This window comes from Rhinatrema bivittatum, chromosome 11 (assembly GCF_901001135.1).
Source record: "Rhinatrema bivittatum chromosome 11, aRhiBiv1.1, whole genome shotgun sequence".
Classification (NCBI taxonomy): domain Eukaryota; kingdom Metazoa; phylum Chordata; class Amphibia; order Gymnophiona; family Rhinatrematidae; genus Rhinatrema; species Rhinatrema bivittatum.
The window spans coordinates 10487949-10511116 of NC_042625.1; the positions used below are offsets into that span (position 1 = coordinate 10487949).

Genomic DNA, 23168 nt, shown 5'->3' on the forward strand with positions numbered 1-23168 from the left:
GTGGGCTTCTTCGCAGAGGGGATATGAGTTTATGCTCATGAGAGGCTTCTGAGAAAACTAAAAAGTCATGAAATAGGAGGTGATGTCCTTTTGTAGATTGCAAACTGGTTAGAAGACAGGAAACAGAGAATAGGATTAAATGGTCTGTTTTCACAGAGGAAGGTAAATAGTAGAGTGTCTCAGGGATATGTTCTTGGACTGGTGTTTTTTAATATATTATTAATGATCTGGAAAGGGGTATGATGAGTGAGGTGATCAAATTTGTAGATGTCACAAAATTATTCAGAGTAGTTAAATTACAAGCGGAGACTGGAAGATTGGGCATCCTTATGGCAGATGAAATGTAATGTGTGCAAGGTGATGCATATAGGGAAAAATAACCCATGCTGTAGTTACACGATGTTAGGTTCCATATTAAGAGTTACCACCCAGGAAAAAGATCTAGGCATCATAGTTGATATTACATAGTTGAAATCGTTGTCTCAGTGTGCTGTGGCGGTCAAAAAAGCAAATGGAATGTTAGGAATTATTAGGAAGGGAATGGAAAACAAAACGGATGATGTCATAATGCCTCTGTATCCCTCCATGATCAGACTGCATCTAGAATACTGTGTGCAATTCTGGTCGCCGCATCTCAAAGATATAGTTTCATTGGAGAAGGTACAGAGAAAGGCGACTAACCAGCTTCCCTACGAAGAAAGGCTAAAGATGTTAGGACTGTTCAGCCTGGAGAAGAGACTGTTTCATTTGGCAGTCCATGGGTCTCCCCCGTGAACCGCCACACTTACTGTCAGTCCCGATCCACCACCACTGGGCCTTTAAACCAAAGAGCTCCGATGTGACTGTGCGGAAGGCCACTGCGCTCTGATGGGCCAGACGCAACTTGTGGCAGGACACTGCCAGCTTCTTTCATGGCGTTCCCTAGGTGTGCACACGTCCGATGGCACCAGAGTTAAAGGGCCTGCAGCAGGAAATCCCCCGCAGTGCCTACGGATGATTTCACTGGTTCTGATCTATAAAGGCTCCTTTCTTCCCTTCAGTTCCCACTTCAGCAACAGTTCTCCCTTCATTCCGTATTGTGAGTTGCGTCAGCATTCCTTGTCTTCATTCTCCAGTTCCTGTGTTCCTGTTCCAGTGGTCCTTGTCTTCATCTTCAGTTTGAGAGGTTCTTGCTTCATCTTTTGTGGCTGTTGTCTTGAGTTCTTCTGCGTGTTCCTCACTTGCTGTTCTTCTCCTTGCATTCCTGCTCTGCCTATCTGCCCCTTCTTCCCTACAGACAGATACCCTGTATTGACTTTGGCCTGACTCCTGGACATTCTTCCTTGCCGCCTTCCACTGCCTGACTCCTGGACCTTCCTGATTGCTGCCTACCACTGACTACTGCCTGACCTCCTGGACATCCTTGCTTGCCACCTGCCTCTGTATTTGCCTCATCCATTCCTGCTCCAACCTAACAACCTCAATGGATCTCTCCAGCCACATGTGGGCTGGTATAGGCGAAGCTCCAAGATGGGCCTCTGCCTCATCCAGGCCCACTGCCGATGGTGGGGACCTGCAAGGCTCTTACCTGCAGGTTGCATCAACACCACCTTGGCCCAAGGGTCCACAGCCACAACAGATAGCCAAGGCCAAGGACTCAGCAGACATCACAGACTTGCAGGCTATCCGGGGTTTCACACACAAGTTGCAAGAACAGCAGAAATTTCTGGAGATCCTAGTGTCTTCTACACGGCTGGATGCTGTTGTGACCCTGTGATCCCATTGCCTCCTGCTTCTGTACTGGCGCTGCCAACGGCACCCAACCACTCTATACCACAGCTGCTGGATCTACCCCAGTATGCCAGGGACTCAAATAATGCCATGGGTTTCTGAACCAATGCCATATGCCCTTTACATTGCAGGCACCGTTGTTCCTGAATGACTTGACTAAGGCTACATATACCCTTTTGGACAGCAAAGCACTGGCATAGGCTTCTCTCCTCTGGGTGCATGCAGACCCCCTACTGCACAACCTGCAACATTCAAAGGCGTATTCAAGATGGTCTTTGAAGAACTAGGCTGGTTGGCCACTATGAGTTCTGATCTACTCCACTTACACCAAGGCACCAGAACTTTAGCGGAATATGCCATTGGATCCCAGTTCCTGGCAATGGAGCTTAATTGGAGAGAGTAGTGTCTCCTCACCATTTTCCTGGAAGGCATGTCCCACAGGATTAAAGATGAGCTTGTAGCTTGGGACCTCCCTACTTTGCTGAAAGGACTTATCGAGTTGACAGGCAAAATTGACCACCGACTCCAGCAACAGGTGTGAGAGATTTGACCACCTCGATGAACTGTTATGCTGGCACCCCGGTTCCAATGGCTGCTTTCACCTCAGGCCCCTGCTCCTCCAACTGTTGGTTCTCCTGAAGAACCCATGCAGGTGAGTTGCAGGAAATACTCCACCGAAGACAACTTGGCCTATATCAGTATTGTGTGGGCCAGAGCCACCTACTAGTTCAGTGCCCACTGAAGCAGAAAACTCCAGTGCCTAGGGTCTAGTGGAGAGGTATCCGTGTCCTACTTTTTCAGCTTGCCAGCTAGTACTCCCTGTGACCATAAAAGTGGGTTCTATAAGCTTTGCTACCCAAGCATTTGTGAACTCTGGTTCTGGTGAGAACTTCATCATGAAAGAACTTGTGGACCAACTACTTTTTCCCATTGTGCGCATGACTTCACTCCTGATAATCTGCTTTATTTATGGAGACCCTCTTCCTGGCTAGGGCACCCAGACTAACACACCACTGACTCTACATACTGGTCTCCTCCACCAATAGAAGATTAGTTTACATGTCATTGCCAGGGCCATCTATCCCATTGTCCTGGGATTACCCTGATCTCAGTGACATCATCCCCAATTTGATTGGGCTACCCTACAGCTCACCCATTGGGGTCAAGAATGTAAGGACATTTGTCTGGAACATGTGAAACCCCCTCACCACCTGACTGAGGCTACAACACTTTCCGGTCTTCCTCCTCAGTGCGCCAACTTTGAAGATGTTTGCTTGAAGAGAAAAACCAAGACTCTACCACCTCTCCACTCATATGACTGCAGAACCGAACTCTTCCTGGATACAAAGCTTGCTCAGGGAAGGGTTTACTACTTGTCACTCCCCAAGACTCAAGCCATGTCAGATTATATCTAGGAAACCTGGAACAGGGCTTTATTTGACCTTCTTCCTCCCCAGCGGGAAGTAGGTTTTTCTTTGTGGCAAAGGACAGCTCACGGATTAAACACCATCACTAACAAGGACCGCTACCCATTGCCATTAATATTAGAAATCTCTGACTGCCTCCAAGGATCAAGGATCTTCACCAAACTAGACCTCAGGGGAGCATATAACCTGTCCAAATTAAGACTGGCGATGAGTGGAAAACAGTTATTAACACTTGCAATGAGCATTAAGAGTATTTAGTTATACCCTTTGGCTTTGCAATGGCAGTGGCTATTATCTAAGTGAACTTAATAGCAGGTAATGTACTTCTCCTCCAAGAACTTATCCAATCCTTTTTTAAACACAGCTACACTAACTGCACTAACCACATCCTCTGACAACAAATTCCAGAGCTTTATTGTGCGTTGAGTGAAAAAGAATTTTCTCCGATTAGTCTTAAATGTGTTACTTGCTAACTTCATGGAATGCCCCCTAGTCCTTCTATTATTCGAAAGTGTAAATAACCGAGTCACATCTACTCGTTCAAGACCTCTCATGATCTTAAAGACCTCTATCATATCCCCCCTCAGCCGTCTCTTCTCCAAGCTGAACAGCCCTAACCTCTTCAGCCTTTCCTCATAGGGGAGCTGTTCCATCCCCTTTATCATTTTGGTTGCCCTTCTCTGTACCTTCTCCATCGCAACTATATCTTTTTTGAGATGCGGCAACCAGAATTGTACACAGTATTCAGAGGAACTGAAATAAATATCAGTGAACCTGGTAGATGTACTAGGGCAAATTGACAAATTAAAGAGCAGCAAATCATCTGAACCACAGAGTGCTGCAAGAACTGAGAAATGAAATTGTGGACCCTATTGTAAATTTGGAAACTGTTGCAATAGTAGCAATGGTAACATGGAATAGACTTAGTATTTGGGTAATTGCCAGGTTCTTGTGGCCTAGTTTGGCCTCTGTTGGAAACAGGATGCTGGGCTTGATGGACCCTTGGTCTGACCCAGCACAGCAGTTTCTTATGTTTTTATATCTATGGTTCTGAAGGCTTGAGGGTTGCCAATGTAATGCCAATTTTTAAAAAGAGATCAAAGGATGATCCAGGAAATTACAGGCCAGTGAATCTGACGTTTGTGCCAGGCAAAATAGTAGACACTATCATAATAAAGAACAAAAATCTTGAACATATAGATAAGCATAGTTTAATGGGGCAAAGCCAACATGGATTTAGGCAAGGGAAGTCTTACCTCAAATTTGCTAATTTTTTTGAGGGCATAAATAAACATTCCTCAATGGAAATTTTACATCTTTCTCGTTTTCTAAGTATTAATATTTATTATTACTTTTATAGTTATGTACCTTCTTATCTTATGTTACAAACCATTCCATGTAAATGTTTATCTTACATTATTTAATCACCCAGTTCTATGTAAACAGATATGATGTGCAAACAGTTATCGGTATAAAAAAAAGCCTTAAATAAATAAATAAATAAATGTAGATGAAGGTGAGCCAGTTAATATAATGTATCTGGATTTCCAGAAAACATTTGACAAAATCCCTCATGAGAGACTTTTTAGGAAATTAAAAAGTCATGGAATAGGGGGCAGTGTCCTATTGTGGATTGCCAACTGGTTAAAAGATAGAAAACAGAGAGTTGAATAGTGGAGTGCCCCTGGATTCTGTTTTTAATATATTTATAAATGTCCTTGAAATGGGAACAACAAGTGAGGTGATCAAATTTGCAGATGACATATTAATATTCAAAGTTGCAAATCACAAAAGGATTGTGAGAAATTGTAAGAGTACATTGCAAAACTGGGAGACTGGGCATGTAAATGGCAAATTAAATATAATGTAGACAAGTGCAAAATAATGTACTTAGGGAAGAGTAACTCAAATTATAGCTTCAAAATGCAAGGTTCCACATTAGGAGTCACCACTCAGGAAAAAGATCCTAAGTATCATTGTTGAAAACACATTCAAATCTTCTGCTCAGTGTGCAGCAGCCAAGAAAGCAAATAGAATGCTAGGGATTATTAGGAAAGGAATGGAGAATAAAACAGTGACTATCATAATGCCTCTGTATCGCTCCATGGTGAGACCTCATCTTGAGTATTGTGTGCAGTTCTGATCACCACATCTCAAGAAAGATATAGCAGAATTAGAAAAGGTACAGAGAAGGGTGACCAAGCTGATAAAGGGGATGGAACATTTCCTCTGTGAAGAAAGGATAAAGAGGTTAGGACTGTTCAACTTGGAGAAGAGATGGCTGAAGGAAGATATGACAGAGTTCTATAAAATAATGAGTGGAATGGAATGAGTAATGTTAATCAGTTGTTTACTCTTTCGAAAAGTACAAAGAGCAGGGGACACACAATGAAGTTACTAGGAAATACATTTAAAACTAATAAGAGAAAATGTTTTTTTACTCAACACATAGGGGTAGATTTTCAAAGGGTTATGCGCATAACCCCCGAAAACCTACCCCAAACCCCCCCTGCGTGCGCCGAGCCTATCTTGCATAGGCTGCCGGCGCACGCAAAGCCCCGGGACGCATGTCGGGGATGTGTCGCGGCTGGAGCGTCATCGGGGTGCGTGTTGCGGCCGGCGCGCCGGCAGCTGGCCCAGCGCGCGCAAGTTATGCCTGCCTCGGGCAGGCGTAACTTTTGGATTAAAGGTGGGGGGGGTAGATAGGGCCGGGGGGGGTGTGGGTTAGGGAGGGGAAGGTGCGGGGGGGGGGGGGGGTGGAAGGAAAGTTCCCTCCGAGGCCGCTCTGATTTTGGAGCGGCCTCGGAGGGAACGGAGGCAGGCTGTGCGGCTCGGTGCGCGCAGGCTGCCGATTTTGGGCGGCCTTGTGCGCGCTGACCCCGGATTTTAACAGATACGCGTGGCTACGCGCGTATGTATTGAAATCCGGCATACCTTTGTTTGCGCCTGGTGCGCGAACAAAAGTTCGCGCGCACATAGTTTTATAAAATCTGCCCCAATAATTAAAATTTGGAATTTATTGCTAGAGGATGTGGTGAAAGCTATTAGTGTAGCTGCATTTAAAAAAAGTTTGGAAAAGTTCCTGGAGGAAAAGTCCATTAACCATTATTAAGGTAGAGTTTTAGAAATCCACTGCTTATTCTTGGGATGCTTGATGGATCCTTGGTTGGACTCAGTATGGCAAGCCTTATGTTCTTATGTATGAGTACTCCCACTGGAGATGGACCCATCAGCAATCAATTGTCTAGGTATGAGAACATTCAGACTCCCTGCCAATGAAGCTGTGCAGCTATGACTGTGAGACATTTTGTGAACACACTTGGGGCTACCAAGAGGCCAAATGCACTACCAGTACAAGGTGCTTACAAGTCTTTCATCATGATCCTGAGGAACTTTCGATAGCAGGGTGAATGGGAATGTACGCATAAGTATCTTTCAGTTGCAGAGCCCACATCCAATTTTTCATCTGAAAGAAAGGTATTTATTTTTATTTTATTTATTTAATATCTTTTATATACCGACGAACGTTGGGAACATCTCGTCGGTTTACAGAGAACAAAACTTAGCAACAGGCTTTACAATTATCACATGATTATAAGAGGAACAGTAATAATAATAATAAAAATAACAATAACATACAAATAATAGGGTAGATTAAACAAGTAATAATTAACTAGGTGGGATACATGATTGGGGTAGAATAGGTAGAATCATCTGGAGAGAGTTTATCTTAAACCTCCCTTGAAGCAACAATTTTTTAGCTTCCATAAATCCCTGAGTTCTTTGGGATTAAAAAGTACCATGAGTGTAGAGCCTATGGCCATATTCCTGAGATGGATAAATCTGCTGAAGGAAAAAGGCTTATTTGGTTTGGGGTAATAACCGCCGTAACAAGCAAACTACTCCCTGCTTTTTTGTGAATGCAAATCCTTTTTTCCACATTTCCTCTTGCTGTTGAAGCTTAGAGCAATGTTGGAGTCGCATTAACCGTGTGTATGCTTATTGAATAAGGGTATTATCTCCAGGTAGTAGCCGTCATTCCCGCAAGCCACCCGCTCTTCATTCACATCCTCTAGACTTTATGGATCCACAGTGTTTATCCCACGCCCCTTTGAAGTCCTTCACAGTTTTGGTCTTCACCACTTCCTCCGGAAGGGCATTCCAGGCATCCACCACCCTCTCCATGAAGAAATAATTCCTGACATTGGTTCTGAGTCTTCCTCCCTGGAGTTCTAAATTGTGACCCCTGGTTCTGCTGATTTTTTTCCAACGGAAAAGGTTTATCATTATCTTTGGATCATTAAAACCTTTCAAGTATCTGAAAGTCTGTATCATATCACCTCTGCTCCTCCTTTCCTCCAGGGTGTACATTCCAGACTTAACTCTCTTAGCCACATAAAATTAGTTGAATGAACCTGTCAAATAATTTTAATAGCAGTTTTTCTAGAAGTGTGAAACTGGCCAGCTTTTTTAAATTACGCAGAAGACCCTTTAGACTTTCTTAAGACTTTTTTATAGCCAATTTTAAAGCAGGGGGCCATGCTATGGTGGTAATGTCATTTTGGCTTCCCCCCCCCCATTTTTCTGTCTAGAGTCGCCACTTATTTTCTGTGGCTTTAAGCATTAGTGCAAGAAGGATTGGGGCGGTGCTGGAGAAGCACACAAATGCACTGGCCCCCGAGCACCGGAGATCCTTGGTACACCACTGGGCGCAAGCAAGCCATAAGGGGCCGCAAGCAGTGGCAAGGAGGAATGGAGATTTGGCGGGCTACGAGCAGCGCCCAACCTGCTCGCAGCCCAGAAAACTCAGCGGGCGTGATAGAGAATGAGGTAAGAGTCGGGGTCGAGATGGGGGGTTAGAGGTGCAAGACAAAAGGTTCACCTAGGGTGCCTAATCCTCATGCACCGGCCCTGGTTGGAGGAGAGACATCCTCTTCAGACACTCATATCAACTCATCCTAAGAGTCACTACCCACTTCTGGCACTGAATTGGAACTCAGATGTACAGTAGTTGCAACCACAAAAGCACAGGTTCTGATGCACTTTGCACTAGCTGCACCGATGTGTCCAACTAATTGGCACCAGATCTGATCTATGACACCAGTAGAGCCACTCCCAATGCCATAAATGAAGGATGCTTATCACTGTGCCGAGATGCTCCATTCTGACACAAACTCTAGTGTTCCACTCCAAAGTTGACTGCATCCTGAAATGCACCTGGCATGCTCCATGCTGAGATGGATGGTACTGGGTCTTAGTAGAACAAATGGTTTGACACCATGAGGGTTTTCTGTACCAGAAAGGATGAGGAAGCAATATCCCCGATCAGCAATGAGGAGGGCCCACCCTGGCGCAGCCGCACACTGAGAGTATTGGCTTCTTTGGTGCTGAAGGAGAAAGCCTTAGAGGTGATCCCTCACACCATGTAAGCATTGGAGCCTCATCTGGTGCTATCGTCTTTCATGCCTCACTCAACTCCTGACCTGTAGCAGATACTTCCCTGACTTGCAGGGGAGAAAGAGTCAAATCACACCTCAGCTTCTTCTGGCATTGAGAGTCCAAAGATGCCTCATTCCAGGAGGAAGAGCAGCTCCACTGCCCACCCTTGTGCTGAGGCTTTGGGCTCTTACCAAGTGGCACCTTCCACAGTGTCTCCCTCTTCCAGCTGTGGTATTGTTGTGCCTCAGGGACAGCAGACAACAACTGGGACATTTGGAAGCACCATGATCCAGGTCCAGGCAGTCATAACAGACAGAATGGTTGCCTTTGATGGATATGCGATGCCTAACTTGCAGCCTTAAACCCTCTAACCGCAGGCTTTTTGGCCTCAGGTTTCTCCATTTCATAAGCAGCAGAAGGTGGGGCCACAGGAGCCATGTCCCCCCCCCCTAAAATTCAGGCTGGTGGCACCGACTGCTCCTCCCTGCCCTTCTAAATTTACATTGGGCTCCCTACTTATCTAGAAGTATTATTTGATGTTTATGAGGAATGTTGATGTTTCTGTTTTTCCATTTTTGCACTGCAGACTCTGGCTTGTTGCAGTTTCTGGTTCATTTTTTGCATGTTTCTGTTTGTACTTTATGGTCTCTTTATTCTGTATTTGGTGCGGATCTGTTTGTGCTCTGCATGAGTGACCGAGGTGAGGAATTCTCCCACTGTGTAGTTTCTATGTAGCGATTTATAGGAACCTGACCTGTTTTCCTAATAGGATGTGTATTGGTGTTTTAAGGCCTGGAGTAATATTTGCAGTGTTGCATTCTCATGGGTAGGGTTCGTACTGTTTGAATGCTGGCAGTTAGTGTTGTTGTTTTGGTATGTGAGGTTTAGTTTACAGTATACTTGTGGCTTTGTGAGGGCCAAGCGCCAAACCCAACACATTTTACTCTAGGCCTGATACCATATGGGTTCCAAGTGTCTCTTGCAGGGTTTCCTTGTTGGACCCACAGCAGTGTATGTAAATATAATATACATGTTGTAAGTGTGGCCCCTATGCCACAGAGAGGTGTATAGAAGCTGAATATGTTAGCAGGAGTGCAGCTGAAGGAGAGGTTTCCTTTTGCAGGGAGGCCTGTGTGCTAGAAATCTTTTGATCTCTAAGTAAACATCTGCTGGAAGTGCAGGGAGGCTGGAGGTCAAGGGTGGTCACTCACCTCTCTGACAGACAAGGGGTACCTCCCCCCAAGGGCCTGGTAATGAGGAGAGATAATAAAAAGCCCGACTGTCATGAGTCAGGGGCTGTTTGAGATTCCACTGGAAGAAATTGGTTAAAGCTGAGAGCCTCTGCAGGGATGCCAGAAGAGAGGCTGGGGATTTTCCACTTAAATCCCTAGATGCCTAAGAAAAAGTGTGAGAGACTGCTCAGAGGCTGGAGGTTACCCCTAGACTTACTGGGGTAAGGACTCTGCTGAATTAGGACCCTACACTGAGCCAGAGAGTACCTGCCTTGGGCTTGAAGACATTTCTGACGGGTTCTCCTGTAGCTGAAGAGAAGCTCCAGTGAGTAACCATCTATTTGGTGAGGAGTAGAAGAAAATACTAGCCTGGGTTTGCAACAGGGGACAAAGGAGGGAGAAAGTAACAAAGTTACTGGAGACCTTGTATTGCTACACCAAGAAACCATCTTCATAAAGGGAGTTTTGTGAAGAGAGGACTAAAGCTTTCTTTGAACTGTGATTTCATTTAAGTTGTTCTTCTTCTACCTGCATCTACTTGACTGTCACTATGTTTAATGCTGAAGACTTTAAATTAAACTCTCTTTTCTTTGGAACACAGTTAGAGACTGGAGAGGGTTTCATGTGCTTGGCATGTTCTCGGCCAGGCATTGGCCCTGCCCCCAGCTCTCGGCCCTGGAGAATACCTAGCACTCCCAGACTGGGAAGGTGGACCCCACCTGGGGGGGGTTACATAAATTATACTTTGATCTCAGAAGACAGTACTTTGAATGCTCTTTTTCATGTAAAATCTTATTATAAATGCATAATTATTGTGTGTGTTGGGTGGGGAGAACAAGACTGTAAGATTCACCTAGGGTGCCTAATACGTTTGCATTGACCCTAAGAGAGCTCAGCACACACAAGCCCTCACCATTCATCATCTCCCACTTCCCCAAGAGGCAAATGCTGGGGTGACATTTCAAGGTGAGCTTGGGTGTTCTTTTTAAGCAGTTAAGTGGTGCCCAAACAATTAGGACTGTTTCGATAACTGTAGGCCACATTTTCTTGGTTTCTGATTACATCTCTTGATACTCTATCTTCTCTCTGCCCATGCACAGTACAAAGTAGTTGCTTAATACTGACATTTCTATTAGTAATGCTATTTTTCTTAGGGGCAGGCCATCCCTGCCAGCAAGCAGAAAGAAGACCGTAGCAGTTTGATAGCATAAATTATTGTATTGGTAGGTCTGGGAATGAATAATTCTAATCTATGATTTATGCAAAGAATGTACATAAGAATGATATTAATTATAAATATAAAGTAAAAAAAATTGGCAGTGGGGCGGAGCTGGGGGTGGAGTTGGGGCAGAGCTTGGTTGCCCCCCCCCCCCCCCCCGCCCCGATCCATTTTCTTCTTTTTTTTTTTTTTTTGTAAAACTAAAATGTTCTGTTGAGGGACTGCCAAGGCATCGATAAGTGAAAAAGATGTGCAAACGTGAATTCAAGGCCTAAAAAATGTTGTAGCAAGACTGGAAAGACATCCCTGTGGTAGCTCAGATGAAGAAAGAGCGAGGAATTCATGAGGCAGAGTGCACTCCGGAGAACTGGGGGAGCTGGGTGCATGGCTGCGCTGCCGGATGACATCGCCCACGTGCTAAGGCGGATTCCTGCCTCCTCGTCGACTGAGAACATCTGCTGGCATGAATTTAAAGAATCTGACCTTTAAGTTTAATATACTTGTTAAAGTCCTGGATAAAGGATTTTAGAGATACAGCAGATTACAAATATTTAAAATTCATTTTTATATGACCATTTATTGAATGAATACAGGTTTTTTGTTGGAAAACACTAGAGAGTTTATAGACATTTTAAGTACGCTGTATTTTAAATTATTAAAACTATTTTTCTCATCTGCTTTTTACTCTAGGTTTTGATTTATGTGAAGTTGGCCAGGAGGAGGTAATCCTGAAAACAGGCAAACAGGCTAATAGAAGGACTATGCACTTTGCTCTTCAAGCTCTCTTAGCGCTCTTTGGTAAGACTGCCATTATCGGTATCAATCATCATCTCTCATATTCAAAGGTAGCGGCAACGGTTCAGAATTTAGGGGAAACTGTAGACTTATGCATATTTCACCAATTATGTTAAAGCTGTATTATAACAGGGCTGGGCACCCACAAAAACGAATACTGTAGAAAAATGTAATGTCTTTCTAAGTTCTGTAATTTTTTTAATTATAGTAACAGACATCAACAAAAACATTATTTTGCTGATTATACATAAAGGGGGTAATTTTCAATAACCCATGTACCTGCAAAGTAGGCAGATAATTGAGAATCCGCAAACGTGGCAGCTAATCTTCAAATGAAAATGCCAACAAATTATGTGCCTATCTTTGAAAACATAAATGGGTTTGCGCTTGCTCCCCTGACCTAAGCACGCCCACAAGGAATGCTTCGTTTCAAGCAGCTAAAGGTTTGTGCGCTGTGAACATTTGTAAGGGAGATGGTGTGCAAGCAGGAGACCTACTTGGGTAAATCCCTTTGAGCTTTGTCTTCTGAATTCCTAATTTTTAAGGAAACTTTTGAAAATTAGTTATCTTTACTAAGATGGATGCTTTGAATAAAACCTAAAGGATAGATTTAATAAGGGCCGTGCATGCAGCCATAAATGTGCGTATCTCGCCGCACACGAAAATGCGTGTAGGTTATAGAATACTCATGTGTGCATGTCTGCAGCTGTATGCGCGCCACTTTGCTACAGCTCCTTGTTAGGTGCAGGAGTCTGGTGAACATCGAGAGAAAGAGCGAAAGAGCCTCTTTATAGGGCTCAGACTGCTACTTTATATATGGACCATTGTAAGGGGGCTCTTAGATTCGGGTTGAGTTTTCAGAAGGTGGGTTGGGGTTAGGGGTTGGTGTTACAGACACATTCAGAGGTATCCATTGTAAAATTGTCATCAAAGATTTTTTGACCTTATAAGTGATGAAAATTCTAAAAAGAGGAGTTGATTTGTACACTGCAGTCTGCTAGCTGCATTGTACAAATCAACTCATTTTCATCCCTTATAAGGTCTAAAATTCTTTAATGATGCCAATTTTACAATGGATACCTCTGAATGTGTCTAACACCACCTACCCAACCCCAACCCACGTCCTGAAAACTCACTCTGAATCTAAGAGCCTCCTTACAGTGGTCTATATATAGAATATCAGACTGAGCCCTATAAAGAGGCTCTCTCCCCCTCGCTCCCCCCCATGTTCGCCAGACTCAGGAAAATTTGGAGTTACGCGCGTCATTGCTGGGAACACCCATGCCCTGCCCCTTTTCTGCCTACTTTTTCTGGGCACACGTACCTCAATATAGGCGCGCCCTTCCCAGCTATTTAAAATTCACGTAGCTCCCGTGTGGCCCACTTATGCGCATATGTGGCCATTTTTGCAAGCGCAAGGCTTTTTAAAATCTACCTTTAAGTCCTGAAATATAACCAGACTAGGAACGTTTGCACACAGCACAAGTATATGGCAGCAGACAAGGGCCATTAGGCCCAGCTAGTCTGCCAGGTTTCATTCTTGGTGTAAACTGATGATCCTAGTTGATATCTGGCTTCCCCCTTACTTCCTTTTTGATTATCCCTGGCTTTCTTGAATTCCATTACTGTTTTTATTTCCACCAATTCCCTGGGAGGCCATTAACTGTATCTACCACCCTTTGTATAATGAAATATTCTGATGTTGCTTCCCTTGCCCTCAAATCCACATGCTTAATGACTTCAATATGTGCCTGCAGAACATAAGATCTATGACTAGGAATAAAACAGAAATGACTTAACAGAATATCTGTGTTCTATATATAAAGTTTTCAGCATATTCCTAGAACTTTGGTTGAACACATACCATTATAAAAGTTCCTTGTGCCTAAAAGTATTCATGCTATGGGTATACTTTGTCTCCCTTTCTAGCAAGTTAATCTTGTTCTTTACTCTGCAATCATAGAGAGGAGCATCTTGGTGGCACTATATGTCCGGGATGGAATAGAGTCCGACAGATAAAGAATCCTGCAAGAGACTAAATGCATAATCAAATCTTTATGGGTAGAAATCCCTTGTGTCTTGAGGAAGAATTCTTGCATCCGTCGGTCTCAGATGGCTTCGACCTCTGTGCCTCACCTTTCTTCCTTCTCTCTCCTCAAGCCTTGGGAAGGTGGCTGCTGCAGCGCCTTCATGCTGCTCTCTCCGGTGTCCCCGGATCAGCAACAGCGACGGTGTTTGCCATGGATGTTCTGAGGGCCTCCTAGGGTGTGTGTGCACACGCCACCCACGTCTTTATCCACATCATGGCGGGAACCTCAGGGGAGTCCCCTCAGAGTGACGTCACGACATCCGGGTATTTAGCCTGTCCTTCATTTGCTAACAAACTGAGTTAGCAAGGATTGGATTGGACTGCCTCTGGTCTAAGCTGCTCTGCTGCTTCCTAGCTGCCGCAGGAAGCTTTCTCTCTGCCCTTCGGGGTAATTCATTGCTAACCTGGGTACCGGTTCCTTGGGGGCCCTTATGCTATCTGGTATATCGGGTACTCGCTCCTCAAGGGCTTGCTCTTCCTACTCTGGTGCCTTACTGATCTACTTCTGCCTACCAGGATCTTCATCAATACAGCTATCCACTTCAGTGAGTAACTAACCTTATCAGTCTGTCTCATCTCCAGCTTCAGCGCTCAGAGTCTGCATCCGGGACTTTCCTCTACTACCCTGCTCTGCCTACCATCTACTCGAGTGTGGGACTGGTCTCCTCTGCTGAGGAGCCCTGGACTGCTTCTACTAAGTTACCTCACTGTTGCCCCTCCTGGGCTGTACCACCGAGCTGTATAATAAATACAAATTCTCTGTGTCTGCGTATAGAGTCTAGCCTAGTACTGCGGCTCCTCATGGGGCTCCTCCCAGTGGGTGTGTCCATCACCGCAGTACCCAAGAATCTACTCTAACACCTCAAAATCATAACAAGAATATAGCAATAGGAGTATACTACCGTCCATCTGGCCAAAATTATGAGACGAACAGTGAAATACTAAGAGAAATTAGGGAAGCTAAACAAATTGGTTGTGCAGTAATAATGGGAGATTTTGATTACTCCAATATTGACTGGGTAAGTGTAACATCAGGACATGCTAGAGAGATAAAGCTCCTGGATGGAATAAATGACAGTTGTATGGAGTAACTGGTTCAGGAACCGACGCAAGAGTGAAGAATTTTAGATCTAATTCTCAGTGGAGTGCAGGATTTAGTGAGAGAGATGATGATGGTGGGGTGCTTGGCAATAGTGATCATAATGTGATCAAATTTGAATTAATGACTGGAAGGGGGCAGTAAGTAAATCTACTGCTCTAGCACTAAACTTTCAAAATGGAAACCTTGATAAAATGAGAAAAATAGTTTAAAAAATGAAAGGTGCAGTTATAAAGGTTAAGAGTGTGCAAAAGGCATGGACATTGTTAAAAAAAAAATACCATCACAGACGCACAGTCCAGATGTATTCCACGCATTAAGAAAGGTGGAAGGAAAGTCAAACGATTACCGGCATGGCTAAAAAGTGAGGTGAAAGAGGCTATTTTAGCCAAAAGATTTTCACTCAAAAACTGGAAGAAGGATCCATCAGAAGACATTGATAATAAGACAATCTAAGAGAGAATTTGAAAAAAAATTGGCCATAGAGGCAAAAACTCATCATAAAAACTTCTAAAAATATTTCTGAAGCAGAAAGCCTGCGAGGGAGTTGGTTGGACCTTTAGATAATCGAGGGGTTAAAGGGGCACTTAGGAAAGATAAGGCCATTGTGGAAAGATTAAACAAATTCTTTGCTTCAGTGTTTACTAAAGAGGATGTTAGGGAAATATCTGTTCTGGAGATGGTTTTCAAGGATGACAATTCAGATAAACTGATCCAAATCATGGTGCACCTAAAAGATGTGATAGGCCAGATTGACAAACTGAAGAGTAGTAAATCACCTGGATTGGATGGTATACACCCCAAGGTTCTGAAAGAACTAAAAAATGACATTTCAGATCTATTACAATTAATTTGTAACCTATCATTAAAATCATCCGTTGTACCTGAAGACTGGAAGGTGGCCAATGTAACCCTGATAATTAAAATGTCATGAATCCTGCCCGCGGGCTTCCTCCGCGAGCAGGCTCCTCACCTCTGCTGCTTTCCTGATGCGGCCGGATGCCGCCGACGTTGAGCCTCCCCCGCGGCCGGTGCCGCGGACTCAGTTTGCCTCTTGCGGCCCAGAGGCCGCCCATCGTGTCCTGCTTCACCGCAGCAGGAGTTGCGGCCTGCCTCTCCAGCACGGCGAGCCTGCTGCCATGCTTCTCGCGGCTGGAGCCGCAGCCGACCTCAGCGTTATCCTCACGGCTGGAGGCCGCTGCCCCGGGCATGCCTGGCGGCCAGAGCCGCCCTCGGGTCCTCCTGCCGTGGCAGGAGCTGCTGCTGATGTCGGGGCCTGCTCCTCGACCCAGCCCTGCCTTTGCCACGTCGACGTCGGTGCAGGGCCACTGTCCACGGTCCTGCACAGCTTCCTGTTCCTGTCCTTAAGCGCGTGGCCGCACTTCCTTGCAAGATTTAAAGGGCCCATGGCCAGATATGCCCTGGTCCCCACCTAAGGACTGTTTCCTGTGTCAGCCCTATAAAAGGGCTGCTCCTGCATTTCACCATTGCCTTGTATCGGAGTTACTTCGCTCTTGGAAGTCCCTATCTTCCAGCGCTCAGTCAGATCCTTCTTGTTCATCGTTGGAGCTCCATGTCTCGCTGCTTCCTGTGTTCCATGTCTTCGTCTCCTGAGGTCCTCGTCCAGGTCTCCCGATGTCTTGCTTCCTGATGTTCCAGGTTTCCTGATGTTCTTCTCCAGTGCCTTCCAAGTTCTCCTGCGCTCTTGAGCCTTCTTGTCCTGCCAGCTCCATGGTTCTCCAGGTGACACGTCTCTGTCATTGGAGTTGCCTGCAGCTGGATTCGTTTCCTGTGCTCCTGAGCCTTCATGATCTGCCAGCTCCTGTGGGTCTCCGGATGACACCGGCTCCATCATCGGAGTCTCGCCTCGGCTGGATTCCTTCCTGTGCTCATCCCACTCTCTGCATGGTCCATGACCAGCCTCCTCAGGCTGTGTAGGGCGAACAGTGGGACAGGGTGGTCCGTGACCAGTCCCACGGGTAGACTGTGTAGGGTGCCCTAAGAGACAGTGCCAATGTCTAACCTTCCCAGCTTCTCGTCTCGACTTCCAAGTTCCTTGCCTCTTCTGTGATGTCTTCGCATCAGCCCTCATCTGTGATGTCTTCGCCTAAGTCCTAGACCAAAGTCTTTGTGTCACAAGGCCTCCATCTGCCCTCATCTTCAGTCCAGCCTGCTGCTCAATGCCGATCCTATGTGGCAGGTCCGAAAGGGCTGGGAACGGTCGGAGGACTGTTCATCTACCAACATCAACTTGTTGGCTCCGGGAGCATGCAGGTCCGGCAGAGGGTAAGACCTTGTCTCCGCCATGCTGGGACACACCGCCAACCCTCAGTTCGGTCCTAGATTCGTCTGGGGTCGGGCCGAGGCCCAAGGGCACACGAAAAACCCTTTTCATAACAGAATGCAAGGCCTTCCAAGGCCTCCCGCTCACATAACATAAAAAGGGCTCCAGGGGTGATCTGGGAAACTATAGACCAGTTTGCCAGACTTCAGTGCCCTGAAAAATCATTGAAACTGTTATAAAGAATAAAATCACAAAACATTTAGACACAGTTTAATGAAAAACAGCCAGCATGAATATTCCTAAGGGAAGTTTTGCCTCTCAAATATACTTTTTTTTGAATGGTGAATAAACATGTGGACAAAGGTGAGCCAGTAGATGTGTGGTGTATTTGGATTTTCAGAAGGCATTCGACAAAGTCCCTCATGAGAGGCTTCTAAGAAAACTAAAAAAGTCATGGGATAGGAAGTGAATTCCTTTTGTGGATTGCAAACTGGTTAAAAGACAGGAAACAGAGTAAGATTAAATGTCTGTTTTCACTGTGGAAAAGGGTAAACAGTGGAGTGCCTCAGGGATCTGTACTTGGACCAGTGCTTTTTAATATATTTATAAATGTTCTGGAAATGTGAGATGATCAGGTTTGCGGATGGCAAAAATTATGCAGGTAGTTAAATCTCAAGCGGATTGTGATAAATTGCAGGAGGACCTTGTGAGACTGGAAGATTTGGCTTCCAAATGGCAGATAAAATTTAATGTGGACAAATGCAAGGTGATGCATATAGGGAAAAATAACCCTTTCTGTAGTTACGCAATGTTAGGTTCTATCTTAGGAGTTACCACCCAGGAAAGAGATCATAGTGGACAATACATTGAAATTGTTGGCTCAGTGTGCTTTGGTGGTCCTAAAAGCAAAAAGAATGTTAGGAATTATTAGGAATTATTAGGAAGGGAATGGCAAATAAAATGGAGACTATCATAATGCCTCTGTATCACTCCATAGTGAGACCGCACCTGGAATACTGTGTGCAGTTCTGATAGTTGCATTGGAGAAAGTGCAGAGAAGAGCAACCAAAATGATAAGGGGTATGGAACGGCTCCCCTGTGAGGAAAGGCTAAAGAGGTTAGGGCTGTTCAGTTTGGAGAAGAGACTGATGAGGGGGATATGATAGAGGTTTACAAAATCATGAAAGGACTTGAACAGGTTAATGTAAATTGGTTATTAACTCTCTCAGATAATAGAAGGACTAGAGGACACTCCATGAAATTAGCAAGTAGCTCATTTAAAACAAACTGAAGAAAATTATTTTTCGCTCAGTGCATATTTATGCTCTGGAATTCATTGCCAGAGGATGTGGTTACATCAGTTAGCATAACTAGGTTTAAAAAAGCTTTGGATAAGTTCCTAAAGGAAAAATCCATGAACTGCTATTAATCAGTAAGGAATAGTAGCTTGAGATCTATTTAATGTTGGGTACATGCCAGGTACTTTTGTCTTGGATTGGCCACTGTTGAAAACAGAATACTGGATTTGATGGACCCTTGGTCTGACCCAGTATGCCATATGTAATGTTTTATGTACTTCCATATATCCTTTAACAGAAAATATGTTATCTTCAATTTTCTGTATGATAAGGGGGATCATTGTATTTAAATTAACAGCTATTAAATTTGATAGATGATTTGGTGTTTAATTGATTTCAAAGAGTTATGCGGAATAGGTGAAAATATTTCATAAATGCAATTAACAAGAAAACAAATATAGATTAGGTGGTTGTGTACTGCACACTTCATGCAGGTCTCAACCTACTTTCCAGTGACAGAAAATGCCACCATCTGATTGTGCATATTCCTCCTGATTAACTGCACCATGACTCAGAATTTAAGAGTTGGTATATTATCTATATATCATTAACAAAAACTTCTACTTATTACACACACATACCACAGTGTTGAAAAGGAAAACAAATAGTACAAAAAGATCAAAGTTTTACTAACAGTTGTATTGTTTTCTTCTTTTTTGTAGACTCTACTGAATTGCCCAAACGCCTTAGCCTTGACAGTTCCTCATCCTTGGAGTCTTTGGCATCTGCTCAGTCTATTTCCAACCCAGTGCCTATGGGGTACCAGAACCCTCCTTTTTCTCCCACTTGTCCTGACAGCATGGCTTCTGATGCTATTTCTGTTTATAGCTTGAGTTCTATTGCATCGTCAATGAGTTTTGTCTCAAAGTCAGAGAGCATGTCAGAAGGAGGCCAAAGGGGACGTCAGGATTATGAAAGACCTAAACATAGTTACCCTCCTAGGCCCTCAGTACCACGAAGCCGATCTTCTCCACAAACTCATGTTTCAGTTAACAAAGAAGAACAGGAAGAATATGAGGGATTTTCCATAATCAGCAATGAAGCACTGACAGACTATTCAGAAAATAGTAGCACGACATATTCACCAGATCTCAAACAGTCCAAGGGTGATGTGGGCGGAGGGATTAAAGTTTGTGTAAATCCTAAAGGCAGCATAAGTACACCAAACTCTCCAGTTAAAATGATTCTTATTCCTAGTCCAAATTCACCTTTCCAAAAGGTTGGAAAACTTACAAGCTCAGATACTGGAGAATCTGACCAATCTAGCACTGAAACTGACAGTACAGTCAAATCACAAGAGGAAAATAATCCAAAGCTTGATCCTGAAGAGCTAGCACAAAAAATTTTAGAAGAGACTCAAAGTCATCTCATTGCTGTTGAACGTCTTCAAAGGAGTGGAAGTCAAATTATCAAAAGCACTAATTCAAATGATGGTTCTTCAACACCAAACAGTGCTTCTCTATTCAGATCCTCAGAAACCAGTGCTTTCAGTAGACCACTCCAGAAAAGTCTGCCCTCTCCAGTTACAGTTAAACCAAAGCCTCCGGTAAGGTGTTCATCCCTTCAGAAAGTGAGTTCAGGATATAATAGTCCTACAATATCAGAGACATCTAACAAAGAAGAGTCAGGTCACAGCAGCCAACCCTCTCCAGGTTCTGAATCTCCTCATTTCAAATTAAAGTATCCTAGCTCTCCATACAGTAGTCATATTTCCAAATCACCTCATAATATCTCACCAAGCTCAGGGCACCAGTCTCCAGCAGGAAGTACCCCCTCTCCAGCCCTCTCATATTCCTCTACTGGCTCTGCTCGTTCCAGCCCAGCTGATGCTCCAGATATCGACAAGTTAAAAATGGCTGCCATTGACGAAAAAGTAAAAGCCATCCATAATTTGAAGATGTTTTGGACTAATACACCTCCACACTCTTCAGGCCCAATGAAAATATTACGTGGAGCCCCAGGATCAATGACTTCTAAGAGAGATGTTCTGAGTTTGCTAAATTTATCCCCACGTCACAGCAAAAAGGAGGAAGATGTTGATACGGTTGAACTTAAAGAATTGTCCGTACAGCAACAGCTTGCTACCCCTCAAAAGAACCCTCCAAATGGGCATAAGCACCCTGAAAGTACCAACGTAGTAACGTCGGCTCAATTAACATCTTCCAGCAGCACTCCAGGAACATTACGCCCACTGAGACTACCGTCTGGCAATGGTTACAAGTTCCTTTCCCCAGGAAGATTTTTCCCCTCTTCCAAGTGTTAAAGTGTCTTTTTTACACCACATGAATCAATTTGCATTTCTATAAATCTTCAGTATTTGTTTCTGCCCACCTGCATTGATCAAGTACTAAACTTAACTGAAAAGCAGGGGTCAAACAGAAGACTAGCCTCATGGAATAGTATAAAGGATATGTTTGGAACTATGTTTGTACAATGAAGAAAGCTATTTGACAGTGGGCATTTAGTAAATGAATGTGTCAGTTACAGTCAAAACTTTGGGCCAGATTCACAAAAAAGGTCATGCACATAACCTTAAAACCTTATGATTTTTTTAAACAGTTCCAGGGAACCTAAAGCTGCTTTTTATCTTAACTGTGGGACACATCTAGAATATAGAAGGTAGTATCAAATTGATATGGCTTTCCCAAAAGAAATTATTCAGAAACATTGGCTGCATAATTTGTGTTTCTAGGGATTAATCTAGGTAGAAAATGAAAGCAAAATAGGTCAATACTATAAAATATATTGCTAAGATATTAGCAAAATGTGATATTAACTTATTATAGCACTAACCAACTACATTAATTAAAACTAAAATGTTTGTAATTACGGTGAATATCATGTTCAAATTAATTTAAACCTTGCAAGCATTTCTTTTAGAAATAAAGCATTGCTTTTTTTTTTTTTTTTTTTTTAAGAAAATGAGAAGTTTTACAAATGTAAATGCACAGAAAAGTTGTGTTAATTGAGGCCATTGCTAAAATACTGAAAACTGTGACGTGGCACACATGAACATTATAGTGTACCTTTGCCCTTCGGTTACCAATTTTCACTATAGCCACTCACCCGAATTCTGCATCCTAAAGCTGGAACAGAAATGAGGTGCCACAAAAGAATATTGTCAGCCACTGCTACAGATGTTTAATTGAATTGGAATATCTATTGTGTTCCAAGATACAATGTTACCCACTCACATAAAATCCTGCCAATTCAAGCTGGGAAAATCACTTGCAAAAGATATAGGAATTTTATTGTTTTATTTTTTTGGGGGGGGGAGGGGAAGGGAGAAGTTGTGTTTTAAGCAAATCTCACTTATGTGGATTTAGCATTGCGGGAGGGCTGGGTAGAAAAAATGCTGCACGTGTGGTTTTGTGAACTGGGCCCTTTTTATTATCTCCATCTGTTAATCTGTCTCGGTTGTGCATAAGTTATGCAGAGTTCTTTCCAAAGAACTACAATCACCAGTTACTGTAATGAAGGCTATTATTCACCGAGAAGACTTTATCAGCCACTTGTACCATGCAGTAGGATCTTTAGAACTTTCCTTGTATGCAGTGTGTTTCGCCATGTTTGGCCTACATGGACTGTTTTTGTAAATTAAACTCTGTGTTTCCAGGACAGCATTAAACTTTTTTATATTATGAAATTTACCATGTAAAAAGAATTTCATATTTTTATTGAAATTGCTATGGCACTTGGCCTACTTTCTTTGTGATTTAAGTGTTTATTAAAGCATGAGTTCTCTCTCATAAAGTGTCCTGTACTATAATAGTGTTTTTAAAACAATCTTGTTGGTGACATATTCAACTTTGCTACAGGCCTTCACTGCTCACCCATTGGGTGCTAAGCTATGTTTAAAAAAAAAAATCATTTTATACGTTATATGGGAGCACAGTTGAGATGATCACTAGTGCACTTTATAAATAAAACAGCCTGTCCCGTATTGTTAATGAGCTCTACAATAAATGTTTCACTCTCCAGATGGATCACACAACATCTTTGCTTAACAGGTCATCACATACTTCATGGAATGCAAATCCTTCAGTTCAGTAATATCTCATCTAGATCTGAGCTATAAAATCATTTTAAAACAAAAAAAATAAGCTTTTTCTGAACCTTATCCTCAGACCCATAGAGAACATGAGGAACAATTTTGAAAGCAGAGTCGGTGAATTTTGGCAGCATCTTGTTCAACAGCAAAGGATAAGTATTCAAGTGCACTTGTTATAAACTTTTACGGGTAACAATGTGCTTTTTTATGGAAAAAAGGTGCCTGTCCTCACATGCATTATACCCCTCATTGGGGGTGAGATGGGAAGGGGTAATCACCCAAGGCCCCACTCCCTGCAACTGGTCACATAGCCTATGAAATTATAGCATTACAAATATTGCAACCAACCCTAGAACACAAATATATACCTCCTATGGGGAAAACAGAATAACCTAGACTGCTACA

The 23168-nt window shown here is 43.5% G+C and overlaps 1 protein-coding gene across 2 annotated transcripts in view; it reads left to right on the top strand.

Moving 5' to 3' along the window:
* Positions 1–22459, top strand: part of TTC28 (tetratricopeptide repeat domain 28) — a 2190403-nt gene extending 2167944 nt beyond the window's left edge. For both annotated transcript variants that reach the window (XM_029572102.1, XM_029572103.1), the window contains 2 exons: positions 11778–11885; positions 19375–22459. In XM_029572102.1, the coding sequence (XP_029427962.1) occupies positions 11778–11885; positions 19375–20975 (1709 nt within the window). In that variant the 3' untranslated portion in view covers positions 20976–22459. The remainder of the gene's footprint in view (positions 1–11777; positions 11886–19374) is intronic.
* The last annotated feature ends 709 nt before the right edge of the window (positions 22460–23168 follow it).